The sequence below is a fragment of the Micropterus salmoides genome, unplaced genomic scaffold (assembly GCF_014851395.1).
Source record: "Micropterus salmoides isolate LMB-PRFRI ecotype aquatic unplaced genomic scaffold, ASM1485139v1 Ms_hic_scaffold_19, whole genome shotgun sequence".
Classification (NCBI taxonomy): Eukaryota; Metazoa; Chordata; class Actinopteri; order Centrarchiformes; family Centrarchidae; genus Micropterus; species Micropterus salmoides.
Window position 1 is genome coordinate 20258540 of NW_024041039.1, and position 25969 is coordinate 20284508.

General features: G+C 41.7%; 1 protein-coding gene across 1 annotated transcript in view; it reads right to left on the minus strand.

Annotated features, from left to right (window-relative positions):
- LOC119910706 (ryanodine receptor 3-like) overlaps window positions 1-25969 on the minus strand; it is a 123569-nt gene that overhangs the window by 45144 nt on the left and 52456 nt on the right. Inside the window, 31 exon segments of the mRNA XM_038729443.1 lie at window positions 470-572; window positions 1744-1944; window positions 2313-2764; window positions 2767-2838; window positions 2841-3118; window positions 3969-4195; window positions 4920-5006; window positions 5671-5836; window positions 6810-6970; window positions 7059-7125; window positions 7301-7500; window positions 7579-7787; window positions 8144-8318; window positions 8515-8717; window positions 9004-9151; window positions 10243-10402; window positions 10674-10757; window positions 12006-12109; window positions 14448-14552; window positions 14647-14863; window positions 16545-16737; window positions 17023-17264; window positions 18151-18284; window positions 19677-19795; window positions 20082-20177; window positions 21468-21603; window positions 22606-22786; window positions 23666-23787; window positions 24241-24405; window positions 24999-25155; window positions 25789-25863. Of these exon segments, the coding sequence (XP_038585371.1) occupies window positions 470-572; window positions 1744-1944; window positions 2313-2764; window positions 2767-2838; window positions 2841-3118; window positions 3969-4195; window positions 4920-5006; window positions 5671-5836; window positions 6810-6970; window positions 7059-7125; window positions 7301-7500; window positions 7579-7787; window positions 8144-8318; window positions 8515-8717; window positions 9004-9151; window positions 10243-10402; window positions 10674-10757; window positions 12006-12109; window positions 14448-14552; window positions 14647-14863; window positions 16545-16737; window positions 17023-17264; window positions 18151-18284; window positions 19677-19795; window positions 20082-20177; window positions 21468-21603; window positions 22606-22786; window positions 23666-23787; window positions 24241-24405; window positions 24999-25155; window positions 25789-25863 (5039 nt within the window).

A 25969-nucleotide genomic window follows, 5' to 3' on the forward strand; every position in this document is an offset into this window, starting at 1 on the left:
GCATGCCGGAAACCGCCATTAAATTGGTTATACCACAGAGGGCTGAGCAATTCAATTATTTATCAAAACATCAAGATGTCAGAGAAATCTGAGAGGCACTGAAGGATAACTCCTCTGCCAAGAGACAGAGGGAGATGCAGAAAGGGAAAAAGAAAATGTATTTCTGAGAGCAAGAGAAGGTACAATTCAGCTGATGTTGACACAATGGCAGCTTTAGCAATAGATGGAAAAGGCACAATTGCTGTGTTTTGTTTTCTGTATGTTCCATTTGAAAACCATTGCTTTTTCCTCCCTATCTTTAATTTTCCATTCATGCCTGCCTTTGTAAAATAGTTGTAATACATTGTACAATCAACCAAAGCAATTTAAGATGATTTCATCGCGTTAACTAACTTAATTATGCATGTTCCATGATACACGTAACCAATTAGGCAGCTCGCAAAGTTTTTTTGCATGATCTGCATCTCACCACAGTGGAGCTGCAGCTGGTTGTGAAAATCATACAGTTCCTCCTGGATGTCTGCTGGACACGGACAGTCCTCGCCCACACTGAAGGTCAGCAGCATGTTGATCTAAAGTATGGAAACATAAAAGTAGACACTTACATGCACTGAAAAAAAAAAGTCCAGTAATTCTTCCCTTGTTTAGTTTCAAAAGCAATCTGAACAAGTGATCTCATTGCAGGATTCACACAAAAGAAACCCCCCACTTAAATGCCTAATTCTCCCTCTGCACTCACAGACCCAAAAGACAGCATGACAAGTCATTAAAGTAGCTGTGAGGCACTGAACTCTATCTCCAGCTGTGGCCCTAAAGGGACACTGTATATTTGTGTGCATGCTCACTGGAGCAATGACACCACAGACAAGCAGGATGGATTCGCCTTGAAGCTTTGTTTGATGCACACAAAGAGAATGCTTTTGGAAACATTTGGAGCAAGGACCAGCTCATTCCCTTTGAGCCATGGAACCAAAAATGAGCAAATATGACGATACAAAAACTAAAAATGGCATCTGGGAGTAGGGAGAGAAGTTAGCCATGTATGTGGAAAATTACAGGAGTTATGTAACTGAATTATTTAGTTCCATGCATCATTTGAAGCAGTGAGCCAGCAGGCTTTCTTTGTGGTCATTTATTTGAGCTTCAAGCTAAACACCCACACAGGTGAATCCCCTTGTTTTGGATGATTAGACCTCTTCTCAGGAGAGTGTGGGAGTGTGTTCCTCACTCTCCAGTAAGCCTTGTTGCACCTGCCAGAGGGGGACAAATTACACTTTTATCAATGTTATTGGTGCATGGAGACCAATCTGCCCACCCTCAACCCCTAGCAGTGGTCTGATCAGCCAGGACAAGTGGAAACTGCATGTGTTCAAGAGCAAAAAAAAAAAAAATGACATAATGCATTGATTTGTTTTGTGTTACTAATATGAGGATTTCAATGTTTAATGCTTATTTCTTCCAATTTTAATATATGACTAAATCAGAAAGTATATGTTTGAAAATATAACAATATGATTTCTATATCATATTATATTTCATATTATATTTCATAAAAATTAAGTTATGTAAATGTCGCCATAAAGAAATGGCACACTACATAAGCCACCCACTGGCTTGAATACTGGGAATCAGTGAACAAGTGCAAATTATAGTAGCTAAAAGACAATAAGGTGGTGACCTGACACTCAGTCAGTTCTCTGCCACCTTCCCAGCTGCACTGCAGTGACTACGGCCTCATCCCACCTGTTCTTGAGGTGGCGATCTGAACTCTTTGGTCTTCTTTGCAGTGACAGCAGCAGACATATTCAGGGCCAGCATCAGCTCATTGTACCGGTACTTCTGGTTGTGCTGTAGCTTGGAGACAAAGCTGTCGGAGAAGGACACGATGGCCTCGATACGGTGCTTCAGCTCGCAATCGCAGAAATAGTGAAGCAGCTCACACATCTGTTGGAACAGACAAGAGGCGGAGACAAACAACAAATACCGTTGCACACCTAGACACAGCTGTTATGACCAAGCCTATTAGGAATACATACAAACAGTCTTATGGCTTCACATTACCCCACTTATTAAAGAGACATTTTACCCAAGAGATCATTTGTTCGATGCGAGACAGAACCATTTCATGATTGAGTGACTTCTGAATGGGTCCATAACAGTGGAGCACTTATGGAGCATGTGATTGAGAGCACAGCTGTGAATTGACACTTACAAATGAAGATGGTCTTTGATTTTACATGTTTTGGTGATTTACATGACGATTTAACACACATAAGGTGACGCCGGGTCTGTTCATGTGTGCTTAATATAACCTGTCGTTTGACGGGCTCAGGCAGCCTCTTCTCCAGCAGCCCTTTAATTGGCTGTTTGGTGTCTTTGGCCGCCTCCTCCTCTCCAGCTTCCACTGCCTTGTCCTCCGCCCCTGTGAGTCCTTCTTTGTCTGTGGCCCCTGTCGCTCCCTCCTGACGTGTCTCTCTGAAAACGTTTGGGTCAATGAGCAGTAAGATCTGATGAACGTCCTCACTGCCGAGCACACCCATGGTTAGCAAGGTGCTAACGAGTTTTAAGATCGGCACGAACTGGTACTCCACACATCCTCCTACGGGATCTCGGATGTGGTGCCCGCCACCCTGAACGGCCTCTGTCAACATTGAATTTGCTTTCTCCTTCAGTGCATCCAATGGGATTTGAGGACTATACAGATGTTGCTCGCGCTTGGTGCTGATGAAACAGGGCGGGGCAAAGTTGAGGCGGGGTTTGAGCGAGTACTAAGCCCCACCCCTGGCGGGAGGTGCTTTTTGGAAGCGTCAGAGAAGAGGCGAATGGAACGTGTCTCAGCGTGACCGGGATGATGAACTCATCTTTCATCATGAGCCGTGCCTCTTTGGCTGTCTCCAGGTGGATGCTGATCAGGACGTTGTAGAAGCCCTCCCGTAACATGCCTGACAGGTACTGATTGTCGATGGTGTACAAGAGTTGTGATTGGTCCAGGTGGCTGCAGAGGGCATGGGCCACACGGGTGTTGCCCAGAGCACAGAGTGCACAGTAGAGCTTCAGTGTGTGGTAATGGAACGTCCTCAAGTCCTCCTGCTCAGACAGCTCCATGATGTCAACACACCTTTGAAAATAAGAGAGATTATAAGTAAAATATACTTTCTGATTTAGTCTATTTAGAAGCCAAACAAGTGTTATTTACCACACAGGATAAAAAATCAAGGATTGTTACAGGTTCCCTGTGGAGTTTGTTTTTCTATTTTTCTATTCTACTGATCTACATGCGGCAGTAACTTGCCAAGATGTGCAGCAATGCTCCACCAAATTCAGAGAATAAGAAGACTGCTAGCAAGATAACATGTATGTAAAAAAAAATGTAGGATTTAAAACACTTAAAGTGAGTTTTTGGTGAGTAACTTTTGTTTGTTTACGAGAAAACTACACATGGCACCTTTAAGTTTAGACAACCACAGAAATCTCTTTTATGAAAATTTATTAATTGACAGTCGGAATTGTTCTTGTGGGTCAAATGACTGACTAATCGTTTAGTGCAATTTGAGCACATATCCAAAAGAATAATTCCTTATATCTGGTCTTATTTACTTTCTTGTAAGAGTTAGATAAGAAAATTGATACCACATTCATGAATGGTACACTAAATATGAAGCTAGAGAAAGGAGGTGATTAGCTTAGCTTAGCCTAGCTTAGCTTAGAGTAAAGATTAGAAGGATAGGGAGACAGCTTGCCTGACTCTCATCAAGATCAATAATAAATAGATATCTTGTTAGTTTAATTTGTACATGAGACAAGTAATGGTTTTATGGGCAGTTGTTTCCTGCTAATCCTCTGCTGGCTTAAGTTTGATATATGTTCGAAAGTCTCAGCAGGAAAACACATATTTTTCCCCAAAATGTCAGCTATTTCTTTGAAAGCAGCTAAAACCCACTTAAAACCCACTTAGCCATGTATTGTACCTGTTCTCCTCAGGTATGTGTACAGCCAACATCTGCAGGGGCTCCACACACTGGACCACCCAGCCGTGTCTCTCATTCACCCTGGCTGTTTCCACTTTGAGGAAGGTGTTGGGCATGCGGCTCCACAGCACTGCATTGATGGTCTGGACATCTAGACGGGGTGGACATTGGGGCACCGGGTTCTTATGTTCACTCTTAAAGATGGCTGATGACAGAGGCATGGCATTCTGGAGAGGGCAAACAAACAGAGTGTTTAAGGATTCAATGCTAAATAAGTAGTAGTAGTTTTCTTCTTTTTGTTATTAATGTAATCTATCAACAAAATACGATCTATTTTAGTATCCTGGTGTGCGGTGAAATATACATTTTTGGTGAAGCCTACATTAAGCAGTTAAAAGGCATTATACACTAATGTGCCACCATCTCCACACACCACAAAAGAAGAGACACTGCTTCCTGGTATGGAACAGAACGTTTTTTTTAACTTCTTGAACAAATGGTGCTGTCACTTCTCTAAAGAAGAAGACACTCACAATCAGTCTGAGAGTTATTTGTCATGTTTATTAAATCAGTGCTACCTTTCTTGCTTAGTCACACAATCTTCTCTTTTTTTTTCTCCTCCAAGCAACTGACACAAGTATCCATCTTGTTGGTGAAGCTCTCAGTATCTTTGGTGCAGACACAAGCATGCTAAACTACAGTGGACCTAGCTGGAGGGTGTGTAGCTTTGTGTGCGTGGGGACTGCATCTCTGAACAGTGTAAGGTAGAATAAAGTACTGCGGGAAAGGTTGAAATATAAAGGAGCATACTGTGAGCAGTAAATATTGCATTTTCTCCAGCAGTACTGTGTGTTTGTAGGATTTTGGCTTCTTTCTTGTATTTTGTTATGGCATTGCAGACATCATACATGCCACAAGGTTGCTGTAATTTGAACAATTTGGGGGCTCTACCTTTATTTTAGCCAGCTCGAACTGGAAGAGGTTAGGGCTGGTGGGTCGCACGAACACTGCAGGGAAAAGCTTGGTGTTTGGTTCCACCTGGAGCACAGAAACGAGCAGCAAGTTAAAAACAGGTCCAAACAGGACATACACATCAAAAGCCTGACAAGCGGCAAGCCAGCATGACTTGCGGAAAGCAGCTTAATGATACATCATGAAACTCCACTACTTAGTGTGTGCGTGTGCATGATCATTCGAGAGCGTCGGCTGGCAGGATGACTCAGCACCGGGTGAAGCCTCACAGAGTTTCAGTGAGGGAGAACATAAGAAGATTAAACCCTTTGAAAGGTTCTTTAAGATTTAGTTCTCAGAGTACGTCTGAACAGGCAAAGTGTAAGTCTGAAATTCAACAATACAGACGTCACTCATCTGTTAGGGAAATACGCAAAGACAGAAGAAGAGTTCCTCTCAAGGTCAACAGGATGGACAGTTAGACAGATAGCTTACAGGTGAATGGATGCATTACTGAATAAATGTCAGAGGGTCCAAATTAATGGTAAACAGGCAAAGTCCTTACAAAGTTTTTAAAAAACACACCAAAATAAATACATCTTAAATTTTTTCTGTTGCATGTCCAATCCTAGATTTATATAGAACATCATTATACACTGTCTCTACTTTATCAAACACAACTGGGCTTCTTGTCTTCATGTCAGAAATAGTCTGATTGTGTCTGGTTTAGGCTGTACAACATATTTAGTACCTGGTAGGATGTGGATATCTCTTTGCCATTGATGGTGAATGTCACCAGACCGGTGGACAGGTCTATCAGACAGCCAATCTCCAGGTCCACGTTGCTGCGACTTGAGGTGTGAGCCGGGTTGGTCACATCGCCCCCCCACACCATGTAGCAGTTACTCCTCTTCACACTGTTAGAGTGCAAATATCAGCCATTCATCTCGTCTTGGCATACATTTTGGTTTGAATTTAGCAATTTATAAGCACTATATAAACATTTGATTAATGATTTATAAAATGGTATCATGTAGTTATAAACAAATATACTTTTATAGTATTTGTTAACAATTATAACTTCTCCTATGAATACATATTTTATATTATTACAACTGTGGTTTATAATAATAGTGTAATACATTTTTCTGTTCATACAGCAGCCTCTACTTGTGTCCACAGGAGAAGTTGTAAATGTTGACAAATACATGACAACACTTTAATTAGGGCTGGGCAATAAACAGTGATAATTATCCCAATATTTCCTTTCCTCAGTATCAATATAATAAATGTTCAGTATATTGTCAATAACTATTTGGTATATTTCATTTGAATCACGAACAAATTAGCACTTAATTTTTCTATTCAAATATTTATTTTGTTGGGGAAAGGGACTAAAAAAGATTTACTAATCATGTCTGTTAATTTTTTTCATCATAATATCATATTATTATTATCATAATAATTTTGAATGTTCTCCCTCAGATTTGTGTGATCCACTGTTTGGCATCAAGTGTTTGTCCCATTCTGGCCATAAAGAAAAGTTTAATCACATAATTAACCATCTGGTTTCTTAAATTTTCAGTCAGGAGCAAAAATCAGCCTTTAAAGTTGAAAGAAATAACGATTTGACATTCATCGTAATAATTATCGATATCGAATGAGATGGAATGTTTTTATCGTGATAACATTTTTGGCCATTTCTTTAATCTTTAAACTTTAATCTGCTTACAACTATATTATAATATGTTATAGACCATTTATTTCTATATTGTTTATACATTGCAAATAGGGGGGCCTTAAGTAAAGTGTTACAGAAAAAGAACCCATGAGGACATGTGTAGCCATTGTTCAAACTCAATAAGACTGTTTCGATAAAAATGCTCTCACCTCTCATGGACTCGTCCTCGCTCGTCACCCAGGGTTACGGTGACTGTACGGTTTTTACCGAGGTTGAAGTTGTTGCTATAGTAATGGTAGTCGGGGGTAACCCATCCAACCCACACACAGGCAGGGTCCTGACCAGCAAAGACCCTTACCGAGTGGTAGTACTGTAATGACACGTGCAAGAGTTAACCAACATTGCAGGTGTTGCAACCAAATGGTACTCTATCAAACAAATACACAGACAAACAATACCGTAGTGATGCTGCTGTAGTCCACTCTTCTGCTCTCCTCACTGTGCCTCACAGATCTCAATGGATATCTACAACAACATTCAACAGGTTATCATAACGTACAAATCAGTTTGTACAGTTTGTGCAGTGTTAGACTTCAGTTATGAAAGCAGATCAGCAAAGAAACATGTTAGGTATAATGCTCTGGAAGGAGTTGCTTGAAGGAGTATGGGGTAAACTAATGATTTTAAGGGAGATGAGTACCTGTGTTTGACTTTAAGTGTGTCTTCCTCGTGCACTCCGTTCATGTCTACAACAGGACTGGATTTGAAGACGGAGTGGAACTCTACAGGCATGCTGAGGCGACAAAACACCATATCAGCATTACTGTTCTGGGTGCCGAACGTCTTGTGGGTGACTTTAAGACATGGGGGGCTGTCGATGGTGCCGTCAATCCTGGTTACCTGTAAACAGGAAAAAAGTCTTTGCAAGTTACCAAGTTTGTGATTTTTTTTCACCAACAAATTGCTCCCTCCTCTTACTGCGATGTGGTTGTGATCCTTCGGCACGTTGACAAAAGTGGGCAGACGCTTGCTGAACCACATAGTGACCTCTCGGTTCATGTTGACAGAAAAGGGTTCAAATCCTTCCTGCAGGCCGCACATGGTGTAGTACTTGAAGGTGCTTGCATCTTTCCCCAGATTCATTCGACCCACCTGAGCCAGGCCGAGACTACACACTGGAATAAATCCTGAAGGACAGCCAGAGGAAGTGGAGGAGAAAAGCAGAGGGAGAGTAAAAAGCCTCTAAGAAAACACACAGCAGGAGGGGAGGGAAAACCAATCCAGCATTTTCAAAAAAGGCAATTTACAAGTGTCACATTAAATAAGGGTGATTTCGTTACGGGGAGCCACTTATTTTTCACTTACACCCCCAGCATGGTCATTCTGGGTTAATGTTCTTTGCTCTGCATGTGAAAGCTTTATTAAAAGATGTCCAACAACTACAATCACCTTATCATCTGATCACTCCCTGACCTTAAGCCTCTATAACTGGCTCTGTCACCACACACGCCATGTCCACATTGACATGCACACACTTTCTCACCATCCTCAGTTTCAAAGTCAGTGAAGCAGAGTTCAGATCCCTTGGTGGTGATGAGGATCTCTCCATTAAGGGTGAAGATCATGGACTTGTCCTCCATGTTGATCATACAGCCCACCACATCCCCAGCATGCCAGCACCGCCCGAACAAGCGGCTGCCCATGTTCAGACAGTGACCCTATGTACAGTACAAGCATAAAATAAAACACTAGATTATAGCATATGCACGACAGAATATTTCCAGCTCAAGTAATTTCTTCACAAAAGTTGAATCCCACTGATTTTAGAAGATCTTTTTCTGTGGGGTTATCCACATGAAATCCACGACACAATGTGAATGAATATTTAGAGATTTGATCTGGTTGGCAGCTCACCTTATATCCATCGAAAACGAAAGCAAGCTCATCCGTGCCAAGCTCCACGTCTGGCTTACATCCAGGTCTGGCCCAGCCCACTTTCATGTCTCCTCCCGTCACAGCCTCAAATTCAAAGTACCATTTCCCGGTCTTTACCGCATATGTCCTCTCTACTCTGAAGAAGCGGACCTTGTCAATGCTGAGCCGCTCAACCACTTGTCCTACTGGGTCGAAGGGAAAGCCAGAGTGTGAGGTTGTAGATTGCTGCTACAAAACCACCAAAATCCCCTTTCATCTAATTTCATTTCACACCCCTATTCTTTCTTGCTGTAGACTAAAAGTGGGTGGAAAGCAGAATCCTTTATCTGGACTAGAAAATTAAGTCACACTTGTCAAAATACATTTTTTCCCATTCTTTGTCATGAACATTTTATCATGTACTATATAATTTGGATGTCTGTGAATTTTGATAGTCCACAAACTCAAACCCAAAAAACCCAAACTCACCGCCTTCCTGGTCCGAGGGCTCAATGTTGTATCCATAGCCAATCAGAGTGCGGATAGCCTCCCGCAGACTGTCCCTGTTCGACTTCTTGGTGCGCTCATCCAGCAGAACATAGGGAACCAGGCGAGGGTTGCGCTTACTCTTCAGATCCTGCAGGGAGAAAAAAAGCACCCATTTGTAGCAAACTCATTCCCAACTATCCCTCGTTACCTCATCTACCGTAGGCCGGCTCAAGGGAGCCAGTTATATTATAGCTCAGTTATACAGCTGTTGTGTTTGTTACAACTGTGCTGTCAATCCCTGTAATAGATAAGTTAATTGGCCATTTATTGCCATTGGGTTACTGCTGCCCATCACCTCCTTTATCTTTCCTATCTTTCATTTCCCATAGCAGTACTCCCACTAGGGGCCGAGGCGCAACCATGGAAGCATCATATTAATACCACTTAAGCAGATTTGTGGAGCTTAATTTGAAATCTTGTGTTGGTTAAACAGATCACAAACAACAGCCTTGTCAGGGTAACAGTTTCACTAAAGTCACTAAAAGGCTTAATTGTGGCGTTTTTCCAAAGCGCTCGCCAGCTACCTGGTCTCCTGTTATCAACTATGACCCATCCAAACTCCAAACTGAACAGAGAATGAGAACATCTGCTTTCCAGTGTTTCACCAATGTAGATCAGGTGGGTTTAATTAGCCAGCTATTTTAACAATTAAAAGGTCAAATAGAATGACATGTAAATATAACATTAGTTACTAATACTGGGTAAAATGGCAGAGCTGGGACAAATGGAAAAATGTCAGTGTATATTAGCACTTGTTCGTCTTTTAGAAGAGATGAGACACACTGTAGAAGAGATGAGACACACTGTACCATCTGTACTGGCTCAATGTCTTGTTGCCCTTTACTGCATAACATCTTGCTGCATATTGAATAACGACATATAGCTGGGAAATGTCCGACCAAACAAACCATCTGACATGTGCACTTGTAAGGTATAGACTGTATGGGAGGTAAATTAATGAACCATGAAGGAGAAACAGAGCACATAAAAAATACAGAAGCAAAGCCTGAAGCAGTAGAAAAACCTCCCTGTTTTAATTTATATAATTAAAAAAAATGGGGATGCTTCCTTAATTGTATTTAATGAACAGATTGGGTGCTTTTTATGGTTAGATGTTTTTCACCAAAATGATAGCTTGTTCTGGTCCCCGCAAACTGTACATGAATACATGCAGTGTACCTGCTGAATGCCATAGGTCCATCCCTGTTTGATGCGATCCTTGGCCCATACATTGTGTGCGTTCTCTGCCAGTTTGTCCACCAGCAGCTCCTGACCTGGAGTCAGTCTGATGTCAGACAGGTCCAGAGGAGACGGCTTATAACCATTGGACATCATGTAGCTACAGTAAAATAGATAATGGGGGAAAAATACAAATATTTAGCTATGAAATGGTAGATCCATCATTACTAGTTGCCTACACTTATAGCCTGATATACACCACTATATATTACCATTACATATTTCCTCTTCCAACAGAAATGCCTTAGGTGTTATATGTTTCAATTTAAACTACACATACATTTTTAATAAACAGTCTGAACGGAGCTACATTTAAATATGACGTGTGTTCTTATGGAATGTAGACAGGAAATATAAGCATTCACACTTACTTCTTAGGGAGTTTTATCTTTTTGAGGGAGCTCTCAGCATTTGGATTGACCTGAGCTACACGACAGCCCAACGCCAGCAGGGTCCTGGGGAAAAAACAACATAAAGTGAGTGAATAAATGAAGCTTGTCTGCAGATTGTGTGTAATCCACACCTTGACATTACATTACATTCCAGTACACATAGATCCAAGCGTAGCAAAAGAGATGATAGGAGTGTTTAAACGGGGCAGTGATGGGTTAAATTGTGCGTGTCCTCATCTGTCAGGAGAAAAAGGCCAAATAATACCCAGAGCAATGCACTGCATGTGAAGTGCTTTTGCCAAATTGTCTTCACACCTTGTGAGAGGACAAAGTGATAGTAAAAATTAGTTTGACGTCACTCAGAAACCCATCAGTGTCACCCAGATGTGTCGGCCACTGCACCAAGCACTGACAGGTGGAAAAGGACCAGCAAAACTTGTTTGGATGAACAACAGTAGACACGTAAATTTCCTAATCTTCAAGTGAGGGTCATATGTGAATTTATTATTATCTTATAGATAATTTATTTGAATCCTTATGAGTTTGTACTCCTTCATTTAGACTGTAGGTGATGGCATTTCATTTCTTTTGACATGATGGTCGGGCAAAGATTATGCTGTACATTAAATTCAAACTGAGGCTTTAATGAAATTTAACTCAGTCGAAACTGCCTAAATGCAGTTATAAAGACATATAATGCAGCATGTCCAAGCAGATATGGATGGAAGTTAAGCCTAAATCTTACACTTCTGGACATTTCTTTTCTCTGATGCATTTCACAAACAAATACACTGGAGGTAAGATCCACAACTGCATGTTAGTAATTATCCAAACAGTGGTTATACGTGTAAATTCTTACTTTTTCCCCCTTGGAAATCAAACATCAAAGTCTAAAACGAAGCCAAGCCCGCAAGCTAGTTCAGGTAGCCAACTTAAGGCTGCTACCACGCTCACATGCCATCCTCCTCTCACTGCAACATACTGTACATCAAAGGCACTATTTTAATCATGGCTGGGTGGTTAAGCCATTAGCCTCACCTGAAAAGCTATGCTGTCGCCAAACATGAACACTGTACATATTATACACTCACATTATAATATATTCTATGTGAGTTGGCTGATTGAATTAGTCTGTACCAGGGTTTAATGTCTCCCTCCAGGTGTGTATGTGATGCTCCTAATTAATGCTCATAAACAACAGTTAAAAAAGAAAACATTTTATCTTAACATTTTTTGTTTGTAATTAATCCGTCTGCTTCTCTCACTGAGTTGAGTGCCAAGGAGAGAATTAATCCATAATGCTCAACATACTTCAGAGTCTCTGTTGACATCTGCAGATTGTAGTTCTTTTCAGTTTCCGGCAGCTTGAAGAAATCCACCAGGCACGGATGCTGCCGCTTATTATCATCCCTTATCTGCGAGAAAAAGAACAGGAAAAATATTTCAACTTCCCTTTGTTGCCTGTCACTTTATATGCATGTAAATCATGTGGGAAAGTTTATTAAATATATGCATATGAAATACACGCTGTATAAGTCAGTGTCATTGTGAGCTAACAAGGAGAGGGGGGATGTGGTTTAAATACAGGCTGCTACTGGTTGCAGTGATAAGACTACTCTAGTGAACATGTTATGAAAGAGGAACAAGGGAGCATGTTTTCTTGGGGGAGATAGAAAGGTGTATGACTAGAATACCAAGTGAGAGGTGTAAGGCCTCTCTGGAGGCTGCACCTTATGCCAAATAATCCCTGGCAATGCTGCTCAGGGGAGGCGGCATGGCAGCGGCGGATGTTTACCAAGAAAACATGCAGGGCTGTGTACAGATATGCAGCTGTGTGTGTGGGTTCAATGAACACCAGCCAGCTCTTTTGTGAATAGTACAAGAACACTACGGGAAGTCTCTTCTCTGGCAGTTCTATCTCTTACAGAATTACATTTGCGGAACAAACAACAAATGCAAAAGGTATTTTATGCAACCAAGGCTAAATACCAAACAATACTTAGCTTATTTGGTCTACTGTAGGGCATCTACTATGAATGCCGCTGTAATTAATCACAATGAGTGACAGCTGCAGAGCACAGAATGAGCTGCAGTGTAACCACATCCGAGAAAATATATATTATAATGTACACCATGGCTATCTCTCAACATGTTTTAACTCTATCTTACACATTGTTAGAGCATCTGAGCTAAGAACAAAAAAACTAAACTTCATATCAAACTGGTCTCACACTTCACACAGATATCTTCTTCCTAAAGATTCTTTCAAGGCATTGGAAAGGGTGAAGGCCTTTCTAAAAGCTGGCAGTATTGTTAACACAGGGGAGACTCTGGTATACATGTTTGTATTATAGACATAAGAGCTGTGTCCACATTGTTGTTTGTGTTGTCATCTGTTCCTTTAAGGGCAAAACAGGTCACTTTGGCATTATCCATTAACTAACGTACAATAAACCAGAACCAGTCTTTTGCTGACAAAATTTTGTCATTGGAATTTATGTTTTGGACCATATAAACTGCAGGTACAACAACATATTTAATTGAAGAATTTGGTGAAATAATACTAAATAATCACTTTGAGTGTTCAATCAACTGATCCCATACAATATATTATACGGTAGGTTCTACTTATGTTAACTAATACTAAGGATGGGGCATTGGTTAGTTCAGTTGGCAAAGTGCGCGCTCCATGTACGAAGGCTGAGTCCTTGTCGCAGTGACCCAGGTTCAAATCTAGCCTGCGGCCCTTTGTTTATGTCACCCCCCTGGCTCACACACACAAATTTCCTGTCTTTCCTTCACTCTCCTATCAGATTAAAGGCTAAAAAGCCCCAAAAAATATCTAAATATAAAAATAATTCTAAGGATATAAACTAACTTGAAGGAACAACTATCAATAGATGGTTTGTTTAGCATAAACACTGGAAATAGGGTGAAACAGCTAACCTGGCTCTCTCAAAAAGAACTCCTTCCAACGGCTCTAAAACTCACAAATAAACATATTGTATCTTGTTTGAATAATCCGTACTTAAAGTCTCGAGTCTGGCTGTATGTTTGAACTTTGAAGAGAACCATTCCAAGTCTTTATTATTACCCTAAGATAGGCTAAAAGATTGATCTTCTCATAACTCTCTCAGTAAGAAGGCAAACAAGCATTTTTCCCAAAATGTCAAACTATAACAGCAGCAAAGTGACCCTTGGTTAGGGATTATGTTTTTAGAGAATCAATATAAGATGTATTTTTAAAGAGGTGAAACTAAATGGAGACAATTAAAATACAGGCTTCCCCCTCTTGGTTTATTGCTGCGCTGAAATAGCCAAAACACCCTGTTATGCCCTTTGGTGAAACAATACTTTGTAATTCATGATTTACACTGAAACACATACACAATGACTGTGCTACCTACAAACAAACTGGAATGAAGGATCTAAATGAATGGTATGAAAAGCATCAAACATGGGAGATGACAGTGTTCTTTCCACTTACCCTCTTTTCGGTGTGAACCGCAAATTATAAAAGAGAAAGCAAGATGACGTACAGGCTTTTGATGATTCAGTTCTAATACTGCTAACAGCTAATGCATTTCAAGCTGAGTCTTTAACTCAAATTTGTTAAGAATATGTGTAATTGTGATATTTATTTTCTCCACAAAAATGACAAAACGTATGGAGTATGCTTTTTTATCTTTCGATCCAGGGTGATGATTGTGTTGAGTATTACATAAGGAAAGGAAAAATCTGCGTGATCCTCACCTTGCCGTATGACCAACCAAGCTCAATTTTATTCATGCCCCACAGTTCATGGATGTTCTCTGCTAACTTGTCTCGAACCTTCTCTAAATGAGGCGGCATAACAATCTGAGAAAACAGGCACGAGAAAGTTAAACAGTGAGAGTGTTATTAACATGTCTGTCTTAAAAATGAACATTATTCTCTTCTCCTGTTAGTTTACCTGGCTAGTTTCAACAGGGGTGGGGATGAAGGAGGCCTGCGAAAAGAGCTGTGCGGTGCCCAGCAGATCTCGGACTCCATCCACATCCCTCTTGTACTCTTTGACCGGCTCCACCTTCATCTTCTCTTTTGGCAACAGGGCTTCATAGCATGGAGCGTAACTTGACGGAGGCAGGAACTTAAAGTCGCCATGTCGACCGCCCAAAAGGAAACGCACCCTAGCAAGAGAAAATATTGGTTATCTGTTGGCTCATTCTATTATTCTGCACACTAAAAATGTAGGAGAAAAAAGTTCATTAATGGGGGTGGTGTAAATATAAATTATATATTTAATCAGATAATCAGACAGCTATTAATGATAGAAGCAGCAAGAGAAAAGCAAACTAACTATGCAGCTAAAAGTAACAAATTTTTCTCTTCAATCAGTTCCAGTCTCTGCTCTAACGAGGACAAGTTTAGCTCTGAGACTAAAAAAAAGTCTCAGGCCGTCACTGTGAAGAGGCTCTCCTGAGGCCGCCCAAAATAGCTGCTCAAGTAGTAGTGGTGATGCAACCAAGCCCATTCTGATCGCAGCCTCAGTACTGAAAGATGTGAGGCTGTCATTTTCTGGGCATTTAAATCCTTGGAGATGCTGCTCCTGTTCAGTGGGTCAGATTCAAGTACAAGCTCCGAGGTGTCATAACCCACACAAAAACATGGTTCTAAGGTGGCACTTTCCATATCAAGTGCAGAACGTTAGCTCCGCAAATCATGAATAGCAAGAGACAGATGAAACACAAGCTGATGGTCTTACATTGATGATCTATGATTATGAATGATTTCAACTCTTGAGCATCTAGCTACACCGTCTGCATTGTTGGAGGAAGATGGTTGTCTACACACTCTCTGAGGCTGACATTTTAGTTTTTTATGGAAATAAATAACTGCTGAATGGATTGCCATGAAATGGTATAAACTTTGTGATCAACTTTTGTGACCCCCTGACTATTTATCTACCACCATCAAGTAAAAATGTCCTTAAACTATAGTCAAATACCTGCCAAATTAATGACATTCCCGTCAGTCTCAGATGTACTTTGTGTTAATGCTATTATGTAATTGTTAGCATACTCACATGTTAAACAGTGAATGATGAAAAATTATACCTGGTTTATAAAATACATGTTAACATTGTCATTGTGAGCATGTTAGCATTCTGACGTTTGCATTTAGCTCAAGGCACACACTCACAGAGCTGCTAGCATGGCTGTAGAGTCTTTCAGTGGTTGTTGGGTGCAGACATTCCACCATCTTGAAAGGCAATGGCATGTTGCTTCAACACCCTGATTGCTTTAAGAAACTAAATTTGCTTGAATCACATGCAACTCTCAATTCCACTGCTCGTAAACCGTCAGGTATGGTATTCCTTTTTCATCAGGCAATAAGAATTGAATTCACTTTCAAATACCGTACATGACCAAATAAAATCAGTCTGGCCTCTTGGTGTCAGCTGTCTCTGGGCTTTACAGAGTAAAAGCTGTTAATGCAAAATGCTGCTTTGCTCTACGAAGTCAGAGTCAATCATGGAGTCATGGAAAAACTGCTGGAGCTTGAAATTCCATTTTAAAGTCTTGTCAGTCACACAATCTGTGGTCACCATTGCAACAAAGCAAAATATGAAGCAGGCTTATTTTACCTGTGCCCAATTTCAAGGACCAGAGTGAGTAGGTGGATTCAATGGATTTCATGCAGGCAGTATTTGTGTGAGTGTAGGTGTTAGGCGATACATTGTATATCTATACATTTTTGTTGGCTTGAGCTTGTTGGTCTCATCTGTCAGTGTAGCTCGTTCATCACTGAGGAATTTCAGGGAGTCTGCTAGTCTCACACAAAACACAGGAGAAACACATAAACACTCACTTGACCCCCGCAGAGAAGCTGACGACAGGGAAGAAGAGACCGTCTGTGTTGAAATTTTCAAACATGCCCTGAACAGGCTGTCCGTTGATCCTGAAAGAGATGCTGGGAGCTCCCAGGTCCAGACAACAGCTCACCACATCCTCTGAGGTCAGGATGTGCTGGTTCATGGATGCAACCGCCCGCGGGATACGACCTATTCAGGACACACACACACACACACAGTTAGTATGTGAAATATGACCCAGTGAGTGATGCTGGCACACGTCTCTCTTTCACACACACACATGAACAGGACTAAACACGCAAATTTGTACACACAAATGCACACCGTTACACACACTCTGGGCAAGGAGTTCATCCCTGTAGGGTACACGACCTGGCTGAAGCCCAGGGTTACAGCTCATCTTTATACATTTGCATATTATGATATGAGCTGAGTAACACACACAAACACAGTAATCGTCTTCCTCCCACTGACCTGACCAGAGGTGGAGTCCATCAAAACCAAACGAGTAGAGGTCATCTCCTACTCCATTGCCTCCCCATCCCTCTCCTCCTCCAGGGTAGGGAGCGTAGCCTTTGGTGTTAGCCCAGCCCACCCTCAGGTGGGAGGGCTCGCTGGTCACAAAGTGGTCCACCTGGTCAATCATCAGCTCATAGTACCACTTCTTATACTGAGCTGAGCCCTCACTCACCCCTAGGAAGATGTTCGGTCTCATGCTGGCAGTAAAGTGAAACATAAAATGATTTGTTATCCCGCAGAGGAACACATTCTCAGACATTCTCATATTCATTTGCAATGTTTTTCTTTAAATCTAATGAAAAGGTATGCCTTTAGGATACGATAATTCAATTTGCCATTAATGTATTTGATTCAGGAAGAAGTGTTGATATCTTGATACAAGGCAGAGCAAAGCATCACTTCACTAGAGCCAGGAAAATGATCCAAAGAGATTTGTGAGATAAGATTTGATTTAAAATTATCTCAATCTCACCAAAATGTTTCTTTTTATAGTGCAGAGACTACAAGCTAAAGGATAATAGAAGATAACAGGAGATTTAAAGGCCAAGTACAGACTCAGTATACAGTGCTTCACTGTCCAAATCATCATGTCATGTTTGAGTGTACACGGTCCAAAGTCCAGTTTAAAGACGTTGTCGGTCATTTTTCTCATAACTATAACAATACACTGCATTATGAACTATTGCATTGTCCAACTGATTTGAAATCCTGTTCAACTAGTTATCGAATGAGAATTGTACACCTGATTGACTATAAAGAGTATATCTTTGCCTTATGCCTTATGCCTTATGTCCATTTTGACACAGTAGTGTTGAAATATTAGTCTGTTTGAACAATTAAAAGCTGCTAATCAATCAGCGTGTTTCAGTCCCTTTCTTTCCTGTGAAACTGTAGATGGATTTTCGAATAGCTGGTGAAACCCATTCACAGACTAGTACTGTGGTCATTTAGTAACAAAATAAGAACACCGTTCTTGACTTTTATTGGAAGTTTAAATGTAGCTACATTTATATATTTACCATAGGTACATATCTATTAAGCACGTTGCTGAATGGAGCCGTGGTGCGTGGATGGTTTGCTAACCTCTGGACGTCATTGACCAGCTGGGTTTGCAGCAGCAAATCTCTCTTGGGCAGCAAATGATCGCAGATTAGGTTTTGATTGGTTCGCACAGCTACGCTGTTACACACACACAGCGAGCAGAGGACATCCAGAATCTAAAAAAGAAAGTGGAGGCATCAGGGTGGGGGTATAAGCAACAGTAGAGAAAGAGCACAACAGTTCCCCAATCACCTATTACACATTGACCTCATTTTCCCTATTAAACCCTGCATATTAATCCATACCTTTTCAGAAATTACTAATTATTGTTGTCTCTAATCACTGTCCAAGTTGTTGCTCTAGAGACAGACTCCTTTCATGCAACCACTGCATAATTACTCAGAGAGGCTGTTTGGGGGCAAAAACATGTCCAATAATATCCCTTTGATGTTACACAAACAAAGCTGTAGAATTAAATGGGCTGGGACGTTCAGACAAGGGCAGACAGGCTCATGCTTTATCATTGGCCCTTTTCTCCTGTTTCCATAGCAAAATGATACATTCAGACTGATATATGACCCGGCCAGCTCACTGCCTACTCCTGATCTCATAATAGGGACAGACTGAAACAAAACCCCCAGGAGCCTTCTGTCAAAGGTGGACATTTGTATACTGGTAGAAGGTAAGCACAATAAATTAGTAGCTAAAAAGAAAAAGAGGTGACAAAGAGGCCCAAAGGGAACTGTTATGGAAATGAATGTGCATCCAGTGAAGCACTTTGTTGAGCCTAATGAGGAACGAACTGGAGATGACTGGGTGCAAGATAAAGAGGCACTTTTAATAGTTGAAGTGAGCTTTCTTGTTTGACTAAAAGTTTCTGACAACATCCAAGTTACTGGTGATATAACAGTATGCATCTTAAAAGAATAGTTTGACATTTTTGAAACACACTTGGGGCTAGATGAGAAGATAAGATAGCAAACTCACGTCTTTAAGCAAAGATTAACCTGGAGCCAGAAGTCGTTTAACTTAGCTTAGCATAAAGAACCAAAATTAGCTAACAAAATCCACCTGCCAGCTCCTCTAAAGCTGACTAATTAACATGTTATATCTTGTTTAATCCGTACAAAACCCAAATTTGCCATTTAACGGTGGGTGCTTGTAGACAGATTTTGTACCTTTGCACAGAACTAGGCTAGCTGTTTCCCCCTCTTTTCAGTCTTTATGCTAAGCTAAGCTAATTGGCTGCAGGCTCCAGCTACATAATTACCTTACAAATGTATGCATGGTATAGATGTTATCATCAAATAAGCAAAAACGTCACTATCATGTCAACTATTCGTTTAAAACTATATTTAATTGTCTTATTATAATTTATTGCATTGTACTGTATTTTCAGTATGTGGTTTCTTTTCACCACAACCTCAAACTGTTCACGTTTATTTAGTCAACATTCTCCTTGTACCTCAACCACATTAGACACAAAAATGTAAAGCCCGGATGTGTTATTAGTTTATATCACAGTAGAGATAGCACCCCAGATTAACACATCACTACTTGCTGCTCACCTTGTGGTTGCGTCCGTGCTTGTAGAGCAGTGATATGATGGACTTGATGTGTCCTCTCTGGATGATGTTGAGGGCCTCGGGGCTCTCAATTAAAATGCAGTGCAGAACTTCCAGGATGCCTGCACAGCCGCAAATTCATCAATTAATTAACACCCGCAGAAGAGAAAGACACACTCGAGGACACTCGTCAAAGAGACATCCATTCTGCATGGATCAACAGGGAACACTCTGCTGCTGCTACATTCTTTAACATACATTTAAAAAATAAAGGTACCTATATATTTTTCATCTTTTTACATTTTAAGACTCATATTCCTGTCGAGGAGTGTTGGATTGCTAAGAAAAGAACTGGATACATCTGTAATGTCTCTTTGAAGTTATCTCACAATGTTGTAATGAGTATACCTGAGGAAGACTCCAGTCTCTCCAGCTTGCTAACCAGCCAGTCCAAGTTGTTGGAAAACTGGGTGCAGTTGTTTCTGTTTCCTCTAATCAACGCCGCTGCAGGGCACAAGGAAAATGTGCGTTAAGTCAAATCTTATAGAAGACAGTATTTTTGTTCAAAGTGGTGCGATGGATCTCCCTCAGTGCACTGTCAAATCTCACTCCCTACACAACAGCAAAAGCAATGTCAACCAAAGGTGGACACCTTATATGCCCGTCCCACACCAAGGAAGGAGCGAGGTTCTGCTTTGACACCCTTATACATATTAATTTGGAAGATGCCTAAGATAGAAAGAGGGAATGACACAAGGAGAGAAAAGACATGAACACATGCGGACGAACACACCCACATATGTCCTAGAAAAAAAAAAGACAGGGTCACTCAATGAAGAAGAAAGGAGGGAGGCATCCCAAATCCACTTAGCGCTGCGCTGGAGCAGGTGTGTGGAGGAGGGAATGGGGGAAAAGAGAGACGTGGCTGGAACACTAATGTAAGCCAGAAGGTGAAATCAGTGTAAATAAGAGTGTGAAGGACAACCTTGGAGGGCAGAGAGGCTTCAGTGTGGCAGGGTGAAAGATTCACTTTACATCCACATTGTCTTCTTCGGAATGTGACTTATTTAAAAACATGGCAGGAAGAACATGCCTGCTCACAATTTTCTGCTTGCAAATGCATCTTTTATGTCACAACTGGTGAATGTTTCAGCCAAGCATTGTATACAGCAGGAGACAGCAGGATTTTCAGACAGAGAATATTCCCCCACCCCTGCCAAATCATTTTAGTGAGATATGTCTATATCTGACAAAGCATATGCTTGTAATGCAAGAGGTTAAAGTGATTTTGCAAAAGGCATGGCTGATGACATTGTGATAGAGCAACACAAAGAGCACAGCACGAACAAGTTAACAAAACAGAAAACAGCAGAGTGATGAGAATTGACATTCAATGGATAAAAAGCCATCTGATAGACAGGGAACACCCAAAATTGTGTGTGTGTTTGGGGGTGTGTGATGACTGACCTTGGTGTGCTGATGCCCTGGAAGAACATCACATTAACTGGAAAGCTCTTTTGTAAGCGTTGAACCACATGACACCAAGTGCTTTTTCCCAGCATGTGTTGCTGTATGTATGTATGTATGTTAGGCTGCCTTCCACTGCGAGGCGTCTGTAAATGGCTGGTTAAATACCAGGTCACCACAGTTCCTCATCACCACTTGCAACTACTTCACCTTCAAACAATGACTCTCGTCTCTGTGACTGATTACAGTAGTGGATCGGTTTAAGTGTGTGTGTGTTTGTACGTATTTGTGGTGTGTGTTTCTGCGTGTGTTAGACCAGCTTCTTACCAAGCAGCTCGTACAGCAGGTTGAGAATGTCTTTCCATGCTGCTCCGGCCTCTGACCCCGCACACTCCCCGAAATGGGCGGCACTGTTGTAGACGTTCAGACGGTCGATGCAGTTGGACACCAGAGTCAGCATGCCCTAAGAAACGCACAGTGGTCCAACGCATGAACATAATATAGCTACATACATGCATGTGACAATAAAATAAAGAAATGAAATGCATGCATTTTACACATTTCCATTAAAATAAATGTCGCTCTCATTAGCATGACAACTTCATTTGGTGAACTCTTCCTCTACAATACTCAAATATTTGACCATCCTGAATGCAGCCCCTATGGTTCACTCCTGTCCCATTTGGTGCTTGTGTCATAGTGATTTATACTACGGAGAAATATCTATAGTGATCAGATATGCTAAATGGAGGGCGTAAAAAGACAAAATGGAAATTGCAGATGATTTATAATCCCAGGAAAAATCATGAGTCAGCTGTCTACAGTGACAAATTGACCTTCTAAATGTAATATATTAGGGGCGGGACAGAGATATGCTGTTTCGGTATATTATCATAGAAAGACAGGAAAATAAGATGAATTACTTAAATATGCATAATTAGCAAATATTGAAACCACCAAAAATGCACCTATAATCCATTTAGCTAATTCACACTCATGTATGTTGGCTTGAGGCTACACATTGTTATAGCCTGTTAGAGTTAAGGGGAGTTTGGATGGTTGACATCACAGGCCCCCCTCAGTAGCTGACATTTCGTAATTGATGAAAGCAATTTAGGTCCTAGAGGCTTAGCAGAAAGCTTCAGTGCACTCGTGCCAGCCTTGGGAAAACTTACAACACCAAAACTGCTGACGCCTTCAAATGCAGTGCCTCCAAATACAAGATGGCATTGAAACACACCACGAAGAATCAATTGCTTTAGCCTTCCACTTTCATACTCTTTTGCAAGTTTGCAGCTCCTCATATGTGCAGTCACTTACTAAAATTGCCTCAATCACAAGTCAAACTCTTTCCTCTAGGGTTTTTTTAATATTTTGCTGCACTGTGGAAAAGCTTGTGGTGTTATTAATTGATATTTCATGGACTGTTACTTTGCTACGCCTTCCTTCATGGGGAAACACTCACTTCCTGTTTGAAGAGATTCTGCCGGTTCTTGAGCGAGCGCAGCTTGATCTGCCGCTCTTCGTGCTCCAGCTCAGCGTCAGGGAGTTGGAAATAGGCGATGAGATCATTGAGGGTCTGGAGCACCTCCTCAACAGGCAGCGCGACCAGTACCCTATTCTTAACACCCAGACAATCCAGGTCTCTGGGAGGGAGGAGACAGAGAGAGGACAGAAACGTTGACCCTCATCCAGGCATAACAGCAGTCCCTGCTGATGTTTGTGATCATGTAAAGTCGTGAAATACTTCCATTCATCCCAAATGCAATAGCCTCCTGGTAAAGTAATTGGGAGGTTGAGCAGACTTGCGAAGAAGCTGTGATGACTAACACAATGTTTAGCCCACAGGTTCATCCATGCTGAAATGCTGATTTCCGGGCCACTCTAAAAATAGCTCCTGTTGTATTCTGTGTCACAGCCGTGGGGGGTGGAGAGTAGAGGTTGACAGACTCTCACATGTTCGTGCCATTAGCGCCCCAGGGGACAGCAGGCAGTTTGATAACAAATAAGGGCTCTGGAAGCATCCACTGACGTGCTCCACGGCTTCCTTATTCAGAGATAGCTGTGCATGGCTGTGACGCCGCTGCAATGTTTCCCATTTGGAAACGCATGACTAGACCACTGAGTGAGCTGTCTGGGGCTTTGGCACCCCCACTCAGTCAAAACTCACAGGCCCCGAGCTTAACTCTCCACTGGGTGCGTTCACAATCTGCAGGGACATTACATCACGTTTGTGTGGACTGTGTGAGAGTCCGTGGGGCTTTAATATGTCTGGGTTTTGAATCTTCTTCTATAATTTGGTGAAGTGACACAGTTGGGTTTATCATCTCTATTAATTCTGTTCTACCATCATCAGTGCGGCTCTTACGCAACTTGTGCCAGTGACAGGACATAATGCAGATTATCCTAATAAAGTGGCTCAAGACAAATGTGGAATGTAATTTGGTTTAATTGGGCAATTTGCGCGATCACGTCACTGCCTGCATTAGTGAGGGACAGCAGTGTTACAGCAATGTTAAGCATACCTGATGAATCGGTTAAAGAGCAACGTGGTGTTGCGGATGATTCGCGCGGCACGGGACTCCTCGTGTTGACAACGCTGCAGGGTCAACCCGTCATCCATGTGACCTTCAGAATGTAGGCACGCCTTGAGAGGGCAAGGAGAGAAAGAGAGTGAGACGATAGACTGTTGGGGAAAGGTTAAAAAGGACCAGAAAAGGAAGAGGGAGCCATTTAATGGAAAGAAAGTCTCCAGCCATCCTCAGCCAGCACAGAGCCACAATGTCTGGGACACAGGTGCTGACACGACAGGCTATCTGGCTGTGTTTACATGGAGGACACATTGTCCAAACATTCTCACATGCACACCTCTATCATTTCTGCCATAGTAACCAAGGGACAAAGTTTATATTTAGTCGAGGCAGCAATACGAACTAATATCATCTTATCATCTTAACTCAATCAACTCATTACCCTCAAAATAATTATCCACTCCAAGGACTCTCATTTATTTATTATTTATTATTTATTTTGTTTGTTTTCGTATGTGCTTTGCATCTGAAGACAGAACGGTGTGTGCTTTGTGCTCGTCTCTGCTCACTCGTCTCTTGAGGGGACCCAGACGGGCAGATTTGACATCAGGTGCCTGGTAGGAGAGCCAGAGTCCCGTGGCCACGTGCATGATGAAGCAGAGCGAGTCCCCGTATTTAATCTCTGCCACCCCCATGCCTTCGATGTCCCGCTTGGGGCTCTGCTCCAGCTTCTCCTGCGCAGGGGAGGAGAAAATGAACCCATCAGAGCTGTCAGTGTGACATGCATGAGCACGCTAGCACAATAAAGAAATGTACAGACATACTGCATGCAGATTTGTTCCCCAAGCAAATGTCAACTGCATCTGCTGTTTACAGCTCCCTCCATCACAGTGAGATGATTGTATTTGTTTTTGCTGTTAGGATCAGATATAACTGCAGCCCATAATCGACATGAAGACTTCGGTGATAAATGACTTCACTTACATTCTATAATGCATGCTTTAAATCCACATTGGAAGTGTCAGTAATTGGCTCACAATCACTGGCCATATCTAGAAACTCCATTACACAGCGTAAGGCTAAATGGTCGGTTTAGTCAGAGTCTGCAAGTTCAGCTAAATTAACCTCTATGGCAATGCTTTCACTGATTCCTGTAATTTTCTTTGTCCATGTCATTTTCCAGTCCAAGGAGAGTGGGCGGTTCATCCTATGTAACTGCTTTCCTGTGGGATTTAATGAGAAAGTGCGTGGATGATCCCGTGTGACACCGGTCACCTTGAGAGGACATCTTGTGCCCTTGTATCTGTGTGCGTATGTGTGTCCTAACCTTCGAGGCTCTGAAGCAGAAGGCGGTGGCGATGGTATCGGACCTCTCCCGGTCCTGCAGCACCAACCCCCTATCCTCTGTCAGGGCCAAGTAGTGACCGGTGGTCAGGTGCCGCAGTCGGAAGGGCTGGCCCCAGCGGATGTGGCTTCCACTCCAGCTGTCAAGGTCACACCCAAAAAGTAAAATAAAGCACACATGGAAACACACAAGTAGAAACAGTTGCATTTCATAAGCCCTGGAAGTCTAATATCATAATAAGTTGATCTAAACATCGCTGCCAGCTGTTAATTATCTAGCGTGCCATGCGGTGAAATAATCAGCAAATGGCTGAAAACATTTCTCTAATTATGCACTTTGTTTCTGTTCGGGAATTTCAAAACAACTAGGGTCAAAAAAATGCGGTAGATGTGACAAATATCATATTTGACAGCGGGTGAAATGGAAAAAGGAAAGGCTGCATCCCTGTGAGGCTGTAAAATCACCAGGATCAAAGACTTGAAAGAGAAAGGGAGAGGGACAGAAGGAAGGAGAATGAGGGAGGGAGACAGAGGAATAAAGAGACAGAGAGGCCATAGTGCAGCATTAAATCATAGCTAGGGAGAGGGAGGAAAAGACAAATAGAAAATAGAGAGTAAAAAATATAAAGAGGAAACAGCAGACACAAAGAAAAACATGGAACGGACAAATAGGAGAATGATGGAAAGTGAAAAAAAAAGATAAACAGGTAAAATAGGTAGCAATGACAGGGAGGAAAGGGAATAGATAACGGATCATGCGAAACACAACCCACCTGATTCGGAGTGGCTCCAGCCTCCACAAGGACCTGGCCTTTGCACCGGCTTTACCCGTCTCATAGTTGACTATCCTGGGGGATGTCAGAGAAGCATGAGTGGGTGGTCTGTCTGTGGATGCTTTAAATGTCTATCCACCACTGATGCTGTCAAGGTCATTCGTCCTGGCTTAGATGAACA